The sequence below is a fragment of the Pagrus pagrus genome, assembly GCF_965226575.1.
Source record: "Pagrus pagrus genome assembly, chromosome: 16".
NCBI lineage: Eukaryota > Metazoa > Chordata > Actinopteri > Spariformes > Sparidae > Pagrus > Pagrus pagrus.
In genome coordinates this window covers 2,483,562-2,499,775 of record NC_140200.1, presented here as the reverse complement: position 1 = coordinate 2,499,775, position 16,214 = coordinate 2,483,562, and the positions used below count along the sequence as shown (strand labels likewise).

At 42.5% G+C, this 16,214-nt stretch overlaps 2 protein-coding genes across 7 annotated transcripts; one reads left to right on the top strand and one right to left on the bottom strand.

Annotated features, from left to right (window-relative positions):
* Position 1: 1 nt before the first annotated feature.
* Positions 2 to 9,792, bottom strand: ints9 (integrator complex subunit 9). 4 transcript variants are annotated; one of them, XM_084377351.1, is made up of 17 exons: positions 9,706 to 9,792; positions 7,408 to 7,535; positions 7,231 to 7,291; positions 7,046 to 7,108; positions 6,741 to 6,880; positions 6,377 to 6,463; positions 6,048 to 6,168; positions 5,747 to 5,881; positions 5,482 to 5,593; positions 5,162 to 5,342; positions 4,561 to 4,621; positions 3,354 to 3,525; positions 3,107 to 3,231; positions 1,679 to 1,846; positions 1,277 to 1,375; positions 1,027 to 1,164; positions 2 to 390 (listed from the first exon to the last, which is right to left on the bottom strand). In XM_084377351.1, the coding sequence occupies exons 2-17, from the start codon at positions 7,470 to 7,472 to the stop codon at positions 214 to 216; spliced, it is 1,905 nt and encodes a 634-aa protein (XP_084233477.1). In that variant the 5' UTR covers positions 7,473 to 7,535; positions 9,706 to 9,792; the 3' UTR covers positions 2 to 213. The 4 variants fall into 4 exon arrangements, with proteins under 4 accessions (XP_084233477.1, XP_084233479.1, XP_084233478.1 ...); XM_084377353.1 differs by lacking the exon at positions 9,706 to 9,792 and adding an exon at positions 9,307 to 9,325; XM_084377352.1 differs by lacking the exon at positions 9,706 to 9,792 and adding an exon at positions 9,285 to 9,305.
* pla2g7 (phospholipase A2, group VII (platelet-activating factor acetylhydrolase, plasma)) lies at positions 8,922 to 15,718 on the top strand. Of its 3 annotated transcripts, none has more exons than XM_084377356.1 (11): positions 8,922 to 9,057; positions 9,772 to 9,899; positions 10,056 to 10,206; positions 10,608 to 10,701; positions 10,796 to 10,864; positions 12,647 to 12,818; positions 13,186 to 13,299; positions 13,973 to 14,064; positions 14,329 to 14,499; positions 14,600 to 14,748; positions 14,832 to 15,718. In XM_084377356.1, exons 2-11 carry the CDS (start codon positions 9,804 to 9,806, stop codon positions 14,930 to 14,932), a joined length of 1,209 nt encoding a protein of 402 aa, XP_084233482.1. In that variant the 5' UTR covers positions 8,922 to 9,057; positions 9,772 to 9,803; the 3' UTR covers positions 14,933 to 15,718. The 3 variants fall into 3 exon arrangements, with proteins under 3 accessions (XP_084233482.1, XP_084233480.1, XP_084233481.1); XM_084377354.1 differs by lacking the exon at positions 8,922 to 9,057 and adding an exon at positions 9,065 to 9,231; XM_084377355.1 differs by lacking the exon at positions 8,922 to 9,057 and adding an exon at positions 9,245 to 9,362.
* The last annotated feature ends 496 nt before the right edge of the window (positions 15,719 to 16,214 follow it).

The following is a 16,214-nucleotide window of genomic DNA, read 5'->3' as shown; positions in this document are numbered from 1 at the left end:
ACATGTTTGGAAAAACTTTTAATACAAAATACTTTTTTTTACAAAACATAACTGGACTTTACAGTACAACTACTGTAAATGTTGCAGTGTTAAATACATGGAGACAGTCCGGTTCACGTCCTCCCCCTCCATCATCTCTGTTGCTCTCTGCAGTCCAGTAAAGCAGAATACTGTTAAAAAACTAACAATAAGGAGGCGTGGAGAGGATTCGGGTCAGAGTTTCTGCAGGAAGCGGAGCACCAGGTCTCTCAGTGTGGTACGCAGCGGCTCGTTGTTGTCACAGACGATGTGTGTCCCATCCTCCTCCAGCTGAATCAGCGTGTCCTCGGCCTGCAGGTGCAGGATGTGTCCGTCTGCCGTCTCCTCCACCTTCACCTCTGAGATACCGTGCTGCAGGGGAGGAGAAGAGAAAAGCACAGTCAAGGTTTTATAGATGTGTTTTTCTGCTCGTCATTCAGCCGTGGATGCAGAAGGTGGGAATTTTCCTTCTTTAGGCAAAAGGTATAATATCCCGGTCTCTTGTGGAGCTAGTTGACCAGTATTGTTTTTAAGATCAAGAAGAAACTGTGCATTTGTTGCAATTCAGCTGCCAGCATCTAAAGCCTGAGCCTGAACTCTGTATCTAGGGAGTGTTCAACTGCTGGACTCAAGTCCATTACTTCACTGTAAGTCCATTCCTCAGTGTATGTGCTTCAAGTATCCACATCACACTTGTGTATGCTGAATTACTTACAAGGTTTATCGCTTCTTATTACAATGTCTGCCCATGCTTTAAATTCAATCTAAAATGTCGTACTTTAGATTTAATATTTTAAATCCCCGGCCTCCGCTATAAAAAAAACTACTAATCCCAACAAAGTTATGCATGAGGAGACTGTAATGTCAGATAAGATGAGATTCAAGGGTGCCATCATCTCCTCTGGGAATACTAAAGCCTCAGTTAAATGAGGGCGCAGTGTCAAGTACAGAAATTAATTTAAACTGCTGGCTGTTATAAAAACACACAGATGTCTGCAAATTTCACACCTTTTGCAAAGTGGCCAGGAAAGCTTCCAGGGGCACAGCTCCACTCAGCAGGGGTTTTGGGGCCAGCACTACTGGAGGCTCCTCTATCACCCGCTTCCTCTTCTTGCTGGGGGGCACTGGAGGGGGTTTAGGAACCGACTGGCAACACAGGAGAGGAAAAACATTGATGTTTGGCAAACTTACGCTAATTGTGTCCATATATACAAAGCTTTCATTGTAGTACAAATACACATGACAGACACACACTCACCTGCAGTGTGTGTTTGTTGTCCTTGGAGTGCAGCACTGCAGACACTGTTGCAAGGGAGACACCAGGTTTAACCTCGGAGGGCACCAGGGAGTTGGCCAGCTAGGAACACAAGAACGTGGCTCTTAGACATGAAAATCAGCCACCTGGTTTCTGAGGAGTTGGATTATCACCATAATACAATCCTCTCTGTAATTGTGGCAGCTTTTTCTACACCATATGCCATTGTCATCTACCCACACACGAGAGAGTTTAAAGTCTGCGTTCACCATCTGTTTCCAAAGGTACAGAGTTTATCTTTCATTCAACACTGTCAGCGAAGTCTGTGAGGTTCCTTTTAACCAGACAAGTTGAAGAATATATATTCACAGCCACATGAGTTCGAGCCGTCCTGATGCCACTCACCTCAGGCAGTATGTAGACGCGCTCGTAGCAGCGTCTGAAGGGCAGGTTGAGTACAGAGCAGCGTCTGTAGGGCATGGGAGGAGGCTGCAGCTCCAGCATCAGATCAGAGCGGTGCGACTGGGTCAGTGGAGGCTGGGTGTACTGCTCTGGACACACCACATGGAGGGGCTGCAGGAGGGGGAGACGAGAGACAGGGGTCAACTCCTGATGGGTGAAACAGTCCTCTGAGAAGCTTTTAACCACATTGGCTCCTAAAGTTTGAAGGGAAATCTCCACACAGATGTCTTATTAGGTGTTAATTATCCAAACAGACTGCGCTAATCTAGAATTGGCCGAGTCATAAGACCTGTGGGTAACAAAACTGTGCGTGTCTGGCTGATGCAGCTTGAGAAACTCTGCTGTCACTTGATATGTGGTTGCCTCTTAATACCTACTGTCAGCGTTTTGGAAATGAAACTGAAAACCTGCATCTCATCAGGAAAGAGATGGTGGACATGTTCACCATCTTAGTTTTAAAGAGCATGTTAAAAGGATGTTTATCACTAAACAGTACAGCCAAGGCTGATGGGAATGTTTTAGTTAGAGAAGTGTTGAACCTGAAGGGGGTGCTAGAGGGAATTATTAAAGTCTGTAGGATTCGTCTATCCAATATCTGTTGATATGTTCTAGTCCGTACCAAAGTGGTGGACTGAGAGTCAGACGAGCCAAAAGTAAACAAATAGCATAAATTATATCTGAGACTTGCTGCACACATCGTTTAACAGAGGCTCAAGGTCAAAGTGCAGTGTTTTAAATCCTGGTCTCCTGTCGTTATCAGGCTTTGATCATTACTACAGGCTAACATCTTCCCCTATGTATAGCATTATGCAGGAATGTTTTGAAAAAAAAAGTGAGAATTTCTCATTATATGACAAATTGGGGAATCCTCATAGCTACCATTTGTATCATACAATAATCAGTTATAGGGTCTAATTATAGGGTCAACTGAATCATTAACAGTTCGCTCTCCCTGTAGCATTCCCTGCGGCTCTGCCCTGCATGCTGAGCTCACAGTTCTGTTTTTCTGTATGTGCCTTGGCCTTTTAGCTTGTCAAATAGTTTCCATCCTCTGGTTTTACCCACAGGATTGCTACTGACTCAGTGTTTATTGGCTTATTGCACAATTCTCTAATCAGTCTTGCGTGGGAACAAAAAACCTGTAAGGCAGCCATTTCTGCACTCAACAAATTGATAGTTTTCCAGTCTTTATCTCGCTCTATTTGCCAATAAAAACCAGCACACTTCCACTATAAACCAACAGTTATAAAATCAGTTCAGGTAGGTGCAATCCATTTACGGCATACTTCTGCTGATTTCTCTTCTATAGTGCTAACAGTAAGATTACCATATTTACGAATGGGAGGGTAATATGACACGTGTAGGCCGTACCTGGACTTCCTTGAGCAGCTTTGACACCTGGTGGAAATTGAGCCGTGTGTCAATGGGACAGTAAACGCACTTCATCGCCAGCGGCTGGTAAGGAGCCAGAGCATCCAGGTAAGAAAAGTCTGGCTCTGGTGGTGAAAAAGAAAAAGTCACAGAGACTTTTAGAAACATCACTTCACATAGATGAAAACACCTTTGTAATAATGGCCACAGAATAATATAGGAGTGCTTGTTATACAGCTGAAGTTACCTGTGAAGATGATGGTGTTGAGACTGGACTTGCCCCACAGCTCCATGAAGTGAACCACGTCACCAAAGCGCAGAGACGGGTGACCGGTGAAAACCACACATGGCTGACGGAACTCACTGCTGAAGTCTCCGTGAATACTGGGGTAGTGCTTCAGCTTGTTGGTCTGGATCAGCTGAAACAACACAGGAAGAGAAAAGTCAACATTACTGTTTCTAGCTTGAGCAGAGACTAGCTTGAGCAGAGACTGATGGGAGAGACCGCTGCTCAAGGACATTCTCAGATCACGAATGGAGAGAGAATTTCAAACTGTCAAACTGTGTGACCTCATGAAGGATGTCATGAGCCCAGCCCCCGACGAGAGGACAGTGCATGTCGCTATACCTCTAACAGTGTGAGAAGCAAAAGTGTTGTACAAGCTCGGTAGCTGCGGAGAGTAAAGGCTGATCACATCTGTATCAGCTCGCGTTTTAACAACATCTGGTTTCTTTTACATTTATACACGTGGCTGTTGTCCATTGTTACGTTTGGCAAAAACATGGGTAGTTTATTTAAAAAAAAGAAAAACGACTAACTGACTATTTGACTGATTTACAGAGTTTTCCTAATTTAAAAAGTCTCCATGTAAAGACTTGAATATGAATGTGGTTGTTAAACCACTGGTTGCTCAATGGAGCAACCTCGTTACTCACCCGTCACTGCTTCCTTACATTTGAAATGTAATGAACACTGAATATTAATATGAATATTAATATAAATACTGAAAACGGCCATGTTGTATGGATGTCAGATAACTGTGCTAAGTTTAGGGCTGCAGCTAACAATTATTGTTTTTATTGTTCTCAATTAATCAATTTCATCAAGTTGTTTGGTCTGTAAATACCAGGAAGACGTCTTGTCTTGTTTTGTCCATCACTCAGAGAGTTTATTGTTAAAGATGAGTACAGACACCAGCCTCTCACATTTAAGAAGCTGGAATCAAGAAATCAATTATCATTACTTATCAAAATAATTGTAGATTAACAGTTGATAACTAATCTATCAATCAATTATTCATTGCAGCCCCAACTTCATTACAGAAACCATCTCCAAGCTGTTTGCTGAGTTACAAGGTCACTTCAGAGCTCAGCAGATAAATAACTTCTACACAGACTTTCTCTGAGACGTATCACCGTTCTTCACTAGAAGGAGACGCAGCAGCAGAACTCACCTCTGCATGAGGGAATGGAGGCTCTGGAAGATACACCTTTGATTGCTTGTTATGGCAAAGCCTACAACCAGAAAAATAATCAAAATCACAAATTTCATTTGATGATCCCAACATTATGCTGAAGAAAACACATGCACATGCAGCTGTTCACAAATATTTCAGTTTTACGTGCCTGTAAATAACATTGAAATCCAGGGAAAACAACTGTGTCACAGAAATTACTTTTCTTTGCCGCAATGCAACATTCTGGCAGAAGATTGTTATCAGTAGAAGCTGCACTGCTGCAGTCAACATTAGTAGATGTTTGACTTCAACACTAACACTGGCTGTTGCCTCCACGATGTTTTGAATGTGTAATGAATCACGGGCAAAAACTAAAAGGTAAGGTAAGGCTACGCTGTGTGTACAAAATGTACCATGTGGCACACTGATGGATTTTTAGGCACATGTACACAAATGTGATATTAAATATTGCTTAAAGAGTAAACAGCTTTAAGTTGGTTTATTCTTAATCAGTCAGCATCTTTGTTTCATTTCCTGTTATTTCTTTGCTGCTTTCGTTCTTGTAGCATGACAGATTTGTAATATAACAGCTCCTCACCACTCAGCGAAGATCTGAGAGAACTCCAGCGAGCTGTTGGCGACAGGTGAGATGAAGTAGAAGGGCGTGGTCCCCAGGTTGGCGCTCTCTATGAACTGGTACAGACACTCCAGCAGATCGTATATCACACCCGAGGAGTAGCATGGCACCAGCACATTGCCTCCGGCTCGAATGGTCATGGCTAAAGGCACGGAATAAATAAATAACCAACATTAAAAGACTCAGCATCAACAGAGACTCCAGAGACAGAAGAGAAGTAGGACAAATATTTCAACATTATGAAACTTAAGTTTCACATTAACGCTATCCAGTAAACCTACCGAGGTTGCTGCAGAATTCTCCCAGCATGCCGTCTGGGTTGGCGGTGGGCATCTGGGTGAGGCCCGTCAGAATCAGAACATCACTGTTCTTCAGGGAGCTTTGGTCCATCGGCTGAGAGAAGAGAAGCAGAAGAAGAACTTACTTATTATTATAAACAACCCTGTCAAAATGTTCCAGTGATTTAATTATTATTCAAGAGACAACCGGTCTCTCAGTCACTTCTAGCTCTCTTGTCTCTCTCTCGTGATAGGACTGCTGACCCACCTGTGGATGTGTGGTGAGGAGGGATGAACCTGACACATAGGAAACTTTCTCATAATGAGACTGGATGATCCAGTTGGAGCTGCCCAATGAGTAACCAGAGCTTAAGGGGGAGACCTGCACAGCTCCAAACAACTCCTGGAGGAAGAAATAAGTTGTCACTACGAGAACAAAAAAGAAAAACAGCAAAAAGTGGACAGGTACATTTATTTTAGTACTTTGTACAGGCTGAATCATTAATCTTGCCCTCACAGTGCACTGGTGTATGACTGTGCAGACGATGTAAGAGGAAAGAGGCTCTTACCACTTTCTGTGAGTAACCCACAAGCTGAACTTTGCTTAGGGCAGAGTTGACCTCCTGCATGCTGTAGCACCGCTTCCACGTCCACACATCTACTGCATCCTTCAGCGGCCCAGGGAGCATCCTGACAAATCAGGGTTTCATTCACATCATGTTGTATTATGTTAAAAGCTGTTCAAAAGTAACAGAAGGTTAAATGATCTGGATGATAAAAAAAAGTACCAAGTAAACTTAACCAAGAAAGAAAAACAGAAAATTCAACTTTATAAAAGATGGTGAGAGATGTAAACAATCACCCAGAGACACTCAGTTTTTCTCTTCAGTTCACCGACCTTTGTATTTCTTTATTCTTCCAGCAGGTGGCGGACTGGGCTTTGGGAACTCTCTCCATGAAGTTCACCAGTTCCTCCATCAACAGTCTGAGGAAAAACACAGCAAAACATCTCAGCACTTCTTACATATCTGAAACCAAAGTCTTCAGATTCACAATACAGCGTCAGCTGTGATTTATTTTTCTGAGCTGACATATTACTGTTCAAACTCAAAAACACGACAAAGCACAGTTGTTTTTCGACCTCTATCTCTTTTTACATAACCATGATAAAAATGAGACACGCAGTGTTAATAACTGCATATTTTCCTCTAAATTATGATTGAAACAACATGGTGAAGTTTTCATCCGTTGAATCTCCCTACCTGCCGATCTGCAGGGTGGGCTCTGTAGCATACACTGTCCCCGTGAAGCCTGTGTGTTCAGTGATGTAGGGCAGGGCCATCATACAGTGGTAGTTAGAGATCAGGATGACATCAATGGTAGAGAGATCCAGCAGCTCTTTCTGTGACCAAAATAAAAGTGAAATACACTTTATTCAGATCAAATGTGTATTGTATTCTAAGTAGAGCAAATACACTTGTTTGAAGCGTGTGACTGTTGTCTTTAGTAAGACAAAGAAATGCATTTTAGGTAAATCCACTGTTTGTGTTGTGGCTGCGTGGTTTACCTCAGGGAGGCAGAACTCTGGCTGCGAGTCCACAAACACACGTCCTGCACATTCCTTCAGCTCCTGGGAAGATAGAAACAAATAATTTTATTACCTTTCTAGCTATTTGTCACACATTTGCACTTTAATGACATGGACAGGAAACTAAACTTTACGTGACCTGCAACAAAAATAGTTTGCCGTACCTTTTCCAGGTTTAACGTTCCATCCTTAGAGACCCAACCAGGTAGCTTGGAGAGTCTTGGGCTGACACGGCACAAAAATAGAAACATGCATCATGATTCAGAACAACGAGAACTCAACCACCAATCAAATGATGGACTGAAAAAAAGACAGACCCAGCACTGATGACAGCGACTCACCTGTGCACGAGAGGAAGGGGCAGGAAGTTGAGGACGGAGGTGGTGTCCAGCCCACAGTCCAACATGATAGTGGTGGATTTAAACTTGAGGACATTGCAAGGCAATGTTGGATGGCCAGACAGACAGTACTGAAAGACACGAGGGAGTCGTCAGAGATAAACGTAGAAAAATAACTACAACTGTGCCAACAACAGAACACATGTCAGATACAGAAGCAGGATAATCATTATCTATTTATCTTATTTATGTATTTAGTTTTTCTTTTTTGTCTTCTCCCTCTCTTTACTGTGATTTTGCCTGTTTTATCATTTTTAATCCTTTGCTTGTAATGACTCATTTTGAGTTCTGCCTTCTTGTTTAAACTCACCTCAGACTAGATTTCCTTGCGTTTGTCTTGACTTTTGAGTGCTTATTCGAGAGTATATTGTCTTTCTGAGTTTCCTGCTTTTGCTTGATTGTCAAAGCACTTTGTAAACTCTCTTTTTAAAAGGTGCTATATCAATAACGTTTATCATTATTATTATTATTATTATTATAATATCATGACATTATATTTAGTCCAGGCAAGAGATGCTGTCAGTCTGTAGGTCTGTGTAAAGACACACACACTCAGTCTCACTACAACAATAGTGATTAATTTATCATATTAACCAATTAAATCAGTATTTTATATACTTTTGAGATGTTACATATCAAATAGTTTGTACAAGTTAGCTGTTAGCTGCCTAGTTAACGTTAGCAACAGTGGTCCAGACAGGACCAAACACATATTAGCTGCTAAGCTAACAGAGAAACTATAGCTACACGTACCCTGCACGATTAAGTAATGCGTTACTATAGTCAGCTGGCAGTTATAGTGGACTTGGCTTTAATAATAACGCTCCCAGTCTGTTACTCACCAACTTCATTTTCAACACTAGTGAACAAGTGATGAGCTAGCTGTAGGTAGCCGGCTCTGCTAACCCTGCATCCTGCAACAACTGTTTGTCGGGACTCTCCGCTCGCTGTGGCTACGTCACTTCCTGCCCGCAGCGCCCCCTACAGACGCGGAGTGTTTCTTCGGTGACGCGGGCGGGACAGCCGCGCCAAACACCGAGCTGAACAACGCGGACGTGTGTGTTCGTGGCTGTCCCGAGAGGCACACAGCGTCTCACACAAGGTCCATTTAATATAAGTCAGAGCAAAGATAGTTGGTGTCAACAAATGCACGTGCCCACAGGAAGCAGGGCTGACAATGATTCGCTGGATCGAACCAGAGCCGTAGACAGATGAGTTCCCCCAGTTTCACCAGGGGCTTATGTGTAATTATTATTATTATTATCACTGTCATTATGGCGATAATATAGGCCCAACTTAACGTGTTTACCGTAACTGTTGAATTACATCATGTTTGGTTTAACTCGGAGGGAGTGAAAGGATAGCCGGGGAGCGGGGTGACTGCTACAGGACCGTGAGGCAACCCTCCCCACTCACCACTCTGGCTTAGCCGCCTCCCATGCTAGCAGCGGCTGGCTAACTCCAACATAACTGTCAAACCCCTCCCGAGTGACTCACGCCGGCGGATTAATCCCGAGGAAGTTTAATAAGTTACGTGGTGATGTTGCGAAACTGATGTAGTGACGTCGGCACACGGCTCCTTCTGTATCTCCGGTAGGCCTCGTTTTTTTTTCTCTTTTTAAAAAGTTACATTGGTGTTTTTGTGGCTAACGGCTAACCAGGAGGACACCGAGGTTAGCTCGCCTTTCCAACGGCTGAGGTCGATGTTTTCTCATGGAGGACTTGTTCAGTCATTAGTCAAAAGGATTTACGAGTGGGGGAGGACAGGTAGGGGTCGAAACACCACGTCTATCATTGACACGGTTCATATACACGCTCACAGGTAAAGTGAGGAGAAAACACCTGGAAGGTCACTGACGGCGGCTACATGGAAACAGTGAGCCTCGGCTCGGACTCAGGTGACGTCTGGGGAAGTCGGTTAACTGTCACATATCGTAATAACTGCTCGAGCTGAGCCAATGTTTCCTCCGTTAGTCTGATCTGTCTGACTCAAACGTTCAACACAGGAGTCAAACACATCCAGGTCTTATTTACATTCACATTAAAGCATTTCTTACATATTAAATAAGTAGAACATTCCTATATTGTAAAGTAAATCAATGCATTTGTCTTTTTTTTTATACTGTTCAATAAGTTTTCATATCTGTTTTCACAGTCTGCTCACATTTAGCTGTGCAGACAAAGTCTGAGTGTTTATTTTTTGTGTCTAGTCATGTTGTCTGTGTCATCCTCCTTACTCACCCGTCACTGCTTCCTGTTCATGCTGACTTGAGTATTTAATCAAGTAAGTGTCCCTGTGTTGAACAGACCAGAGGAGGTACACGCTCGGCTTCTTAACCATGGGGAACGCCTGCAGTAATAATCTTGGGATCCCTCCCGCCAAGGGCCCCAACGCTGTGGGGTGCACCGACTTCATGATGGACCACACTGCACAGGTACAAGCAGAACCACTATTATTACAGAGGATACGAGCACTTTGTCTGTATGTGTAGTGGCAGTGTAATAGATGCTCTTCCTCAAAAGAAGTGAATTAAAAAGGACAACGAGGAAAAAGACGGTCGTGCTGACTCGTGTGGGCTTCTTGTTCACAGGGAAGCTTCTTCCGGCTGTACTATCCCTGCCAAGAGACTGAAAAGGCAGAAAAACCGGACTGGGTCCCGTGCAGGGAGTATTTTAACGGTCTGGCAGACTTCATGAAGATCAACAGGACTCTTAGTGAAAGGATTTTCAACTACCTCTTTGGTAATTTCACTTCAATTACTCATACAATATGCAAACATTTCACAACTCCTTTATACAAATGTATGCGGTGTAGACTGTGTCTTTTCAGGAAGCTAGTATTGTTGTTGCATGTAGTAACGTAGTTTTTATTACCGCTTAAAATATTTCCAGGTATGAATGTTTTTCCCCAAAAGGGTTTAGAAAAGTGTTGCGCCACATAGTTTAGTCAAAGTTGTGTTACAATCCAGAGAAAACTAAAATAAATGTGTACTTTTGCTGCATTACCAAGCAAGAATAACTCAATGAAAGCAGAAGTTGTGTCCCTTGTTATTATTATAAATGACCTCACTCTGCTACGTTTCAACTCTGCAAGTTAATGTTGTCCTTAAAAAACTTGTGCTTGTATCGTTTGTTTATTTCAGGGTCCTTTAAGATCCCAGCCAACTTGGATGCTCCGTTTAAATCAAACGGAAAATGTCCTGTAGTTATCTTCTCCCACGGCCTCGGAGCCTTTAGGTAAACACACTCAGTCTGAACACTGCTGAAGCGTTTACTCACTCTCATAAGTCACTTTAAATGGGCTCATTTATATCTTGTTGGTGTTTTCTAGGACTTTGTATTCAGCTATATGTGCAGAATTGGCCTCTCGGGGCTTCATTGTGGCGTCTGTGGAACACAGGTATGTGTGTAACGTTTAGTTTTTTTTACTAAATATACTTATAGCTGATATCTAATCGTCATGATGATGTCAGGATTTAATTTGTTAAGTCACAGCACATAAATCAAGGTAGTACGAGCTTCATCGTGGTGTTGGAAATCCTTAAAAAAGCTCTAATTTTAAATTGTAGGAAGTTTAAAAAGTGCTTAAATTTCAGATAAGGTGCTTGGCATTGAAATCGAAACTTTAGTAAGAAGTTGTTTTATATTGGCTCAGGTTGTATTCAACGCCAAGTCTACGTAGAGACGGGTGACACATAGTCAAACATGAAACTTTGTGTGTTTCCCTTTTATTTGTCACCCTGTAGAGGGTCATCATGAAACATAATATGGCTCGATTATAGTACAGTAATATCGGTTTTAATGTGATGAAGTGAAATGATCATTTTGAGTGTATATATGTGTTTTTTTATGTAATCTACCACAGATGTAAGTTGCTGAAAATGCTTGAATGTGACTTTAGAAAAGGTGAAGGAACCCAGATAATAGAAGAGCTGTACAGCAGTTATTCAAACAGACCACATGTTGGAAGCTTTTATGTATAGAGTCTGTAGGGATCTGAGCTATATTCAGACTGTGGGCTGACGAAAATGTGAAACTAAGGCCGTGTGTCAGTTGGAGGAAATTCTAGTTGAATGTTACGTCAAGCAAACAAAACCAGAGGGCAGTCTCTTCTGCAAGCGGCTGTCTGTTTATCTGTGGAGTAGGAGTGGAAAGGGTGTGCAGACAATGGTACGAACCAGGTCATCACATTTCTTTTCAGTATAGAGACAAGGGGACCATATGGAGATGAACATAAAGGCCACAGTCCGTCCGTCGCTCATGTGGACTGAAGTGGTATTTCACTGAGTTTTAGCATGTGCGTGTGCTGTGAAGTGGTTTATATAGCTGTGACGTTGTTTCACATGCCTGCACTGACGGTCAGAGTTCAGTCCCGCCGCTCAGCCGGCGCTGCCTTTGTCACACTGCCAAATTATATTGTTTAGCCTGTGAGCAAAAACAAACCAGTCAGAGAAAATGATCCATTATTGATCTGCAACCTAGAAACTTTCCTTATTTCTTAATCATGTGAAACAAGACGTACCGTAGGCGACATTCTAGTTTTATTCATCTTTTAGTTTAATTTAAACTTTGATTGAATTTTGTTTAAAGGGACAGTTCACCCCAAAATCAAAAACATATGTATCCTCTTACCTGTAGTGCTTTTTATCCACCTAGATTGTTTTTGTGCGAGTGGCTGAGTTTTGGAGATGTTGGCCGTAGAGTCTGCCTACACTCGGCTTGTGGTGCTCATAGCATAGAAAAAATACACTGGAAAAACTCGTCTCTCCAGAAATCATGACTCGGTTACTCAAGATCATCCACAGACCTTGTTGTGAGCAGTTTCATAGAGGAACTGTTTTCTTTCAACTGAAAGCCACCTGCAGACTGTATTACTGCCCAGAAGGAAGTGTGCACCTCCTGATGGACCAGAGACTCGTGACCGCATGGGATGTAAACATAAATGCTGTCGTCCTCAGCTGACCTGTGATGTTGGCTAGCTTAATTAGCTTATTCAGCTAGCCATTAGCACTACAGGAGGAAAAATATGCATTTTTTGTTTTGAGGTGAACTAAGTGTCTTTAAGGGAAAACTTCCAACACATCCACATTTAATTAAAGAACATTTAAAAAAGAAACAAGCTTTTTCCTGTGGCCGTTAGCTTTTGATTCATCATCATTTTGCATACGTCTTTTCTATGCAGAGACCAGTCAGCCTCAGCTACGTATTATTTTCGTGAGAAGACCGAGTCAGAGAGGGCGAACGATAACGTGCCTAAAACATCTGCCTCAGCCCAAGACAGCATGGTCAGAGAGTGGATTTACTACAGAGCTCTGCAGCACGGGGAGAGTGAATTCCCCCTCCGCAATAAACAGGTAAGAGGTCTTTAAGCGCTCCGCTTGGGAAGGTTAAAATCTGCGTGCCATGCTTCTCACCCACATGAGACATTGTTCCACTTATCTGTGGGTGGAAGTTTGGAAGTTTTCCAGCAGCTGTATTGCACAACTGAACTTCACACACAATAACCAACGTGCTGCATGACTCTGATGTTTGAATCAAACCACATCCTTGTTGCTTCAGCCTCCTCTTTGATATTTTATGTGATACGCGTCACAGTAGATCTTTTCCTCTTTTATCTGTGCTTTCCTTATCAGGCTTGTTTTTATGTGAAGCTGTAGCAGTATTTGCCGTGTGCTTTTTCATTTTCTCCTAACCTGTGTGAATGTTTGGTTTCATCCCCAGGTGAAGCAGAGAGCAGATGAATGCATTCTGGCTTTGGACAGACTCACTCAGATCAACTCAGGGATACCAGTGCAAAATGTTTTGCATACAAAGTTCGACTGGACGACGTTGGAGGTGACCTTTTCATGCACTTTGTTGTTGCTTTTGAAATGAAAATCAGCCAACGAGGCAGCAGCACACAAAAGAAATGTCAAGATAACAGGAAGTATGTGCCCAACAAATACCAGTGGTCGGAGCATGAAAAACATGTGTCACAAGAGTCAGTTTAAGTTAAGTTGTCGCACAGGCAAAGAAGAAACAGCTCCTAATGAACCAGTGTGGTCTCACAGTGGGGGGTGATACAACAAAATCTGGTTTTGATACAATAACGAGCAACACAAGGCCAATATCACCGATATCAGTACTGATACTTTTTATTATTAAAACACAGGTGAAATACCAAAATGAAAGAGTTACTGACACGTACGGCGGTACTATAGCAAGATACAGATATGTTGGTGATGTCTGGACCCAAAAATCTCCCTCTCTCAGACCTGATTTGAGAAACAAATGCTGTCTGAAACCAGCCCCAGACTGGACTTAACGTGATTAAAACTTAATCCATGAACATTTCTGCCTGAGTCACGTCGGATGACAACAACTCCCACGATCCCACGCTACTTCACATCTTCGTCAAACTACATCTCTTGTTTTCATTGTTTTGACTGAGAGCAGCAGAAATTATGTACCGTGCATGTAATTGTTTTCTCTTCTTTAACGGCACTTCCTCTTGTCTCCCGGCTGACAGAACTCCATGGACCTGTGTAGGATAGCAGCCATGGGGCATTCCTTCGGGGGAGCAACTGTGATTGAAGCTCTGTGCAAAGAGGTTAAATTCAAGTACGTAAGGATTTACAATGTACATCCATCAAACGAGTCTGCTCGTCTTTTAGGAGCAGCAAGATGATACAAGAGAACACTTACTGTATGTTATTTTTAATTATAAATTCAAAGTGAAGACTTACAATCTGAAAATAAGAAGTAAAAATCTAACAAAAACACACAGCTCAGCAAAACCAGTACACAACCTTGGCTGCAGTTATTCAAGTAATGTGTGTCCTCTTTGTGTTTTGCAATAACATCACCTGAACTCTCTTCAATCAGGTGTGGTATAGCGCTGGACGCCTGGATGTTCCCTTTAGACGACGAGATCTTTCCACGGGTGAAGCAGCCCATCTTCTTCATCAACTCGGAGAAGTTCCAGTGGGCGGGGAACATCAGCCGCATGAGGAAGCTGGACTCTGCCAGCATACAGAGGAAAATGATCACCATCAGGTACAAACAGAACTGACGCTAGGTGAAAATGAAGTCAGTGTAGTTTTGTTGGTTGTGTAGAAATCTGTGTTGTTTTCTTTGAACTGCTTTCCTTCATCAGAGGGACGGTCCACCAGAGCTTCCCAGACTTCACCTTCCTGACGGGCAACTGGATCGGGAAGCTGATGAAGCTGAAGGGAGAGATCGACCCCGAGATCGCCATAGACCTCTCGAACAAAGCAACACTAGCCTTTCTGCAGCGTCACCTTGGTAAGAAGCTTTCACCATCCCTGCCAGTCATTTCTTTATATTCTATGTACTGAGTGATGATTAAATCTTGTTGGATTTTGCAGGTCTGGAGGCGAACTTCAATCAATGGGACCCTCTGATTGACGGGCAAGATGAAAACCTCATTCCAGGAACAAACATTACTGTGCTTCAGTCTGCCATCTGAACGGCCTTGTGTGCTGCAGAAACTTCCCCGCGACTGTCTGGCCGTCAGCTGAATGGTTCCACCTGGTGCACGGGACTCAGTGGAACGGTCCCAAAATGTGAAGCCAGGTCCAGCTGGCTCTTCAGGATAACATTTTGGTGTAGTAATAGATAGAAGATAATCTCTACCTCACCAGCAGGAAGGATTTGTTTACTCGACAGCGAAAACGCTCTCAGTGGACCAGCGTTTGTTTCATGAGGCCTGAATGTTGCGTACGAGCAGCTGAACACTTCCTCTTTTTACCGTTAGTGAAATCTTCACTATTACCAGCAATTTCTTCTAGAAGATCTTTTAATCATTTTCCTCTTTGAGTGTATATAAAGCCAACTGAGATGATAATGTTATTTCACACAAATACTGTACGTCTCTTTGGATATACTGCTTTCCAGCAGAGGTGAGCTCCACTATGATTGCAGTGTGATTACGTGATGAGGCCTGTGATGAGAATCGTATCCAACCAACGGGTTCTGCATTGAAGACTCCTGATTTTAGATAATTATTAGCTGAGATGGTGAACTAAATGTATCCATCCTGATTCATAGGACAGTGACATAAGCAAATCAGCGTCGTTAAAAGAATACAAACACTAAAATGTTCTAACATGCCATAACTCACAGCTCTGTTCCTCCAGGGTCAGTATCATGTTACAGCCTTCTACTTTTATACACATCTGCCATTTATACACAACAGAAATCCAATAAATCTGGTTTGTATACAAGTTCAGTTTGTCCCAACTTATTCATGTGACTTGTTCTTCCTGATGAAACATCATTACACCGGTGCCATCATTTGATTTATAGTGGAATAAAATCACATTTCAGACATACCAGCTGAGCAAACTAGTTCTTAGTGATGATACATTTTCATTCTAACCAAATTGGATTAAAGTAGATTTAAAGGGCATATTAAAGTGCTTTTACTTGTCTTTGGGAGTACTGCTGCATATGTGAAAAAGAAAAGTAGTATTGAGGCTTTTGTGGCTCCAGAGGAAGCTGTAGGTAATGTGAAAAATTGCCTCTAGAGAGGTCACTTAGTGGCCAAGCTGCATTATGGGTAACAAAGGCACTAGATTTTGAGGAGAGAAGAATACGTGGAATGTAACGGGTGATATCTGGTTCTGCTGTATCGACTATTTGTTTTTTAACCATCCACAGTGTTATAGGAGTGCAATGGTAGTTAGACCAGTGGACTGCTTTTCGAAACCTGGCACCTATTACCCACAATGCAACTGGAGGCAATTAAT

Excerpts from the sequence above, each read along its gene's own strand:
- ints9 (XM_084377350.1), bottom strand. Across the intron at positions 6,169-6,376 it reads AAGAATAAAGAAATACAAAG|GATGCTCCCTGGGCCGCTGA; the intron begins GTCGGTGAACTG and ends CTGATTTGTCAG. Across the intron at positions 4,622-5,161 it reads TCTCAGATCTTCGCTGAGTG|GCTTTGCCATAACAAGCAAT; the intron begins GTGAGGAGCTGT and ends TTCTGGTTGTAG.
- pla2g7 (XM_084377354.1), top strand. The coding sequence starts at position 9,168 with ATGTTTTCTCATGGAGGACTTGTTCAGTCATTAGTCAAAAGGATTTAC. Across the intron at positions 10,865-12,646 it reads GTGGCGTCTGTGGAACACAG|AGACCAGTCAGCCTCAGCTA; the intron begins GTATGTGTGTAA and ends TTTTCTATGCAG. Across the intron at positions 14,500-14,599 it reads AGGAAAATGATCACCATCAG|AGGGACGGTCCACCAGAGCT; the intron begins GTACAAACAGAA and ends TTCCTTCATCAG.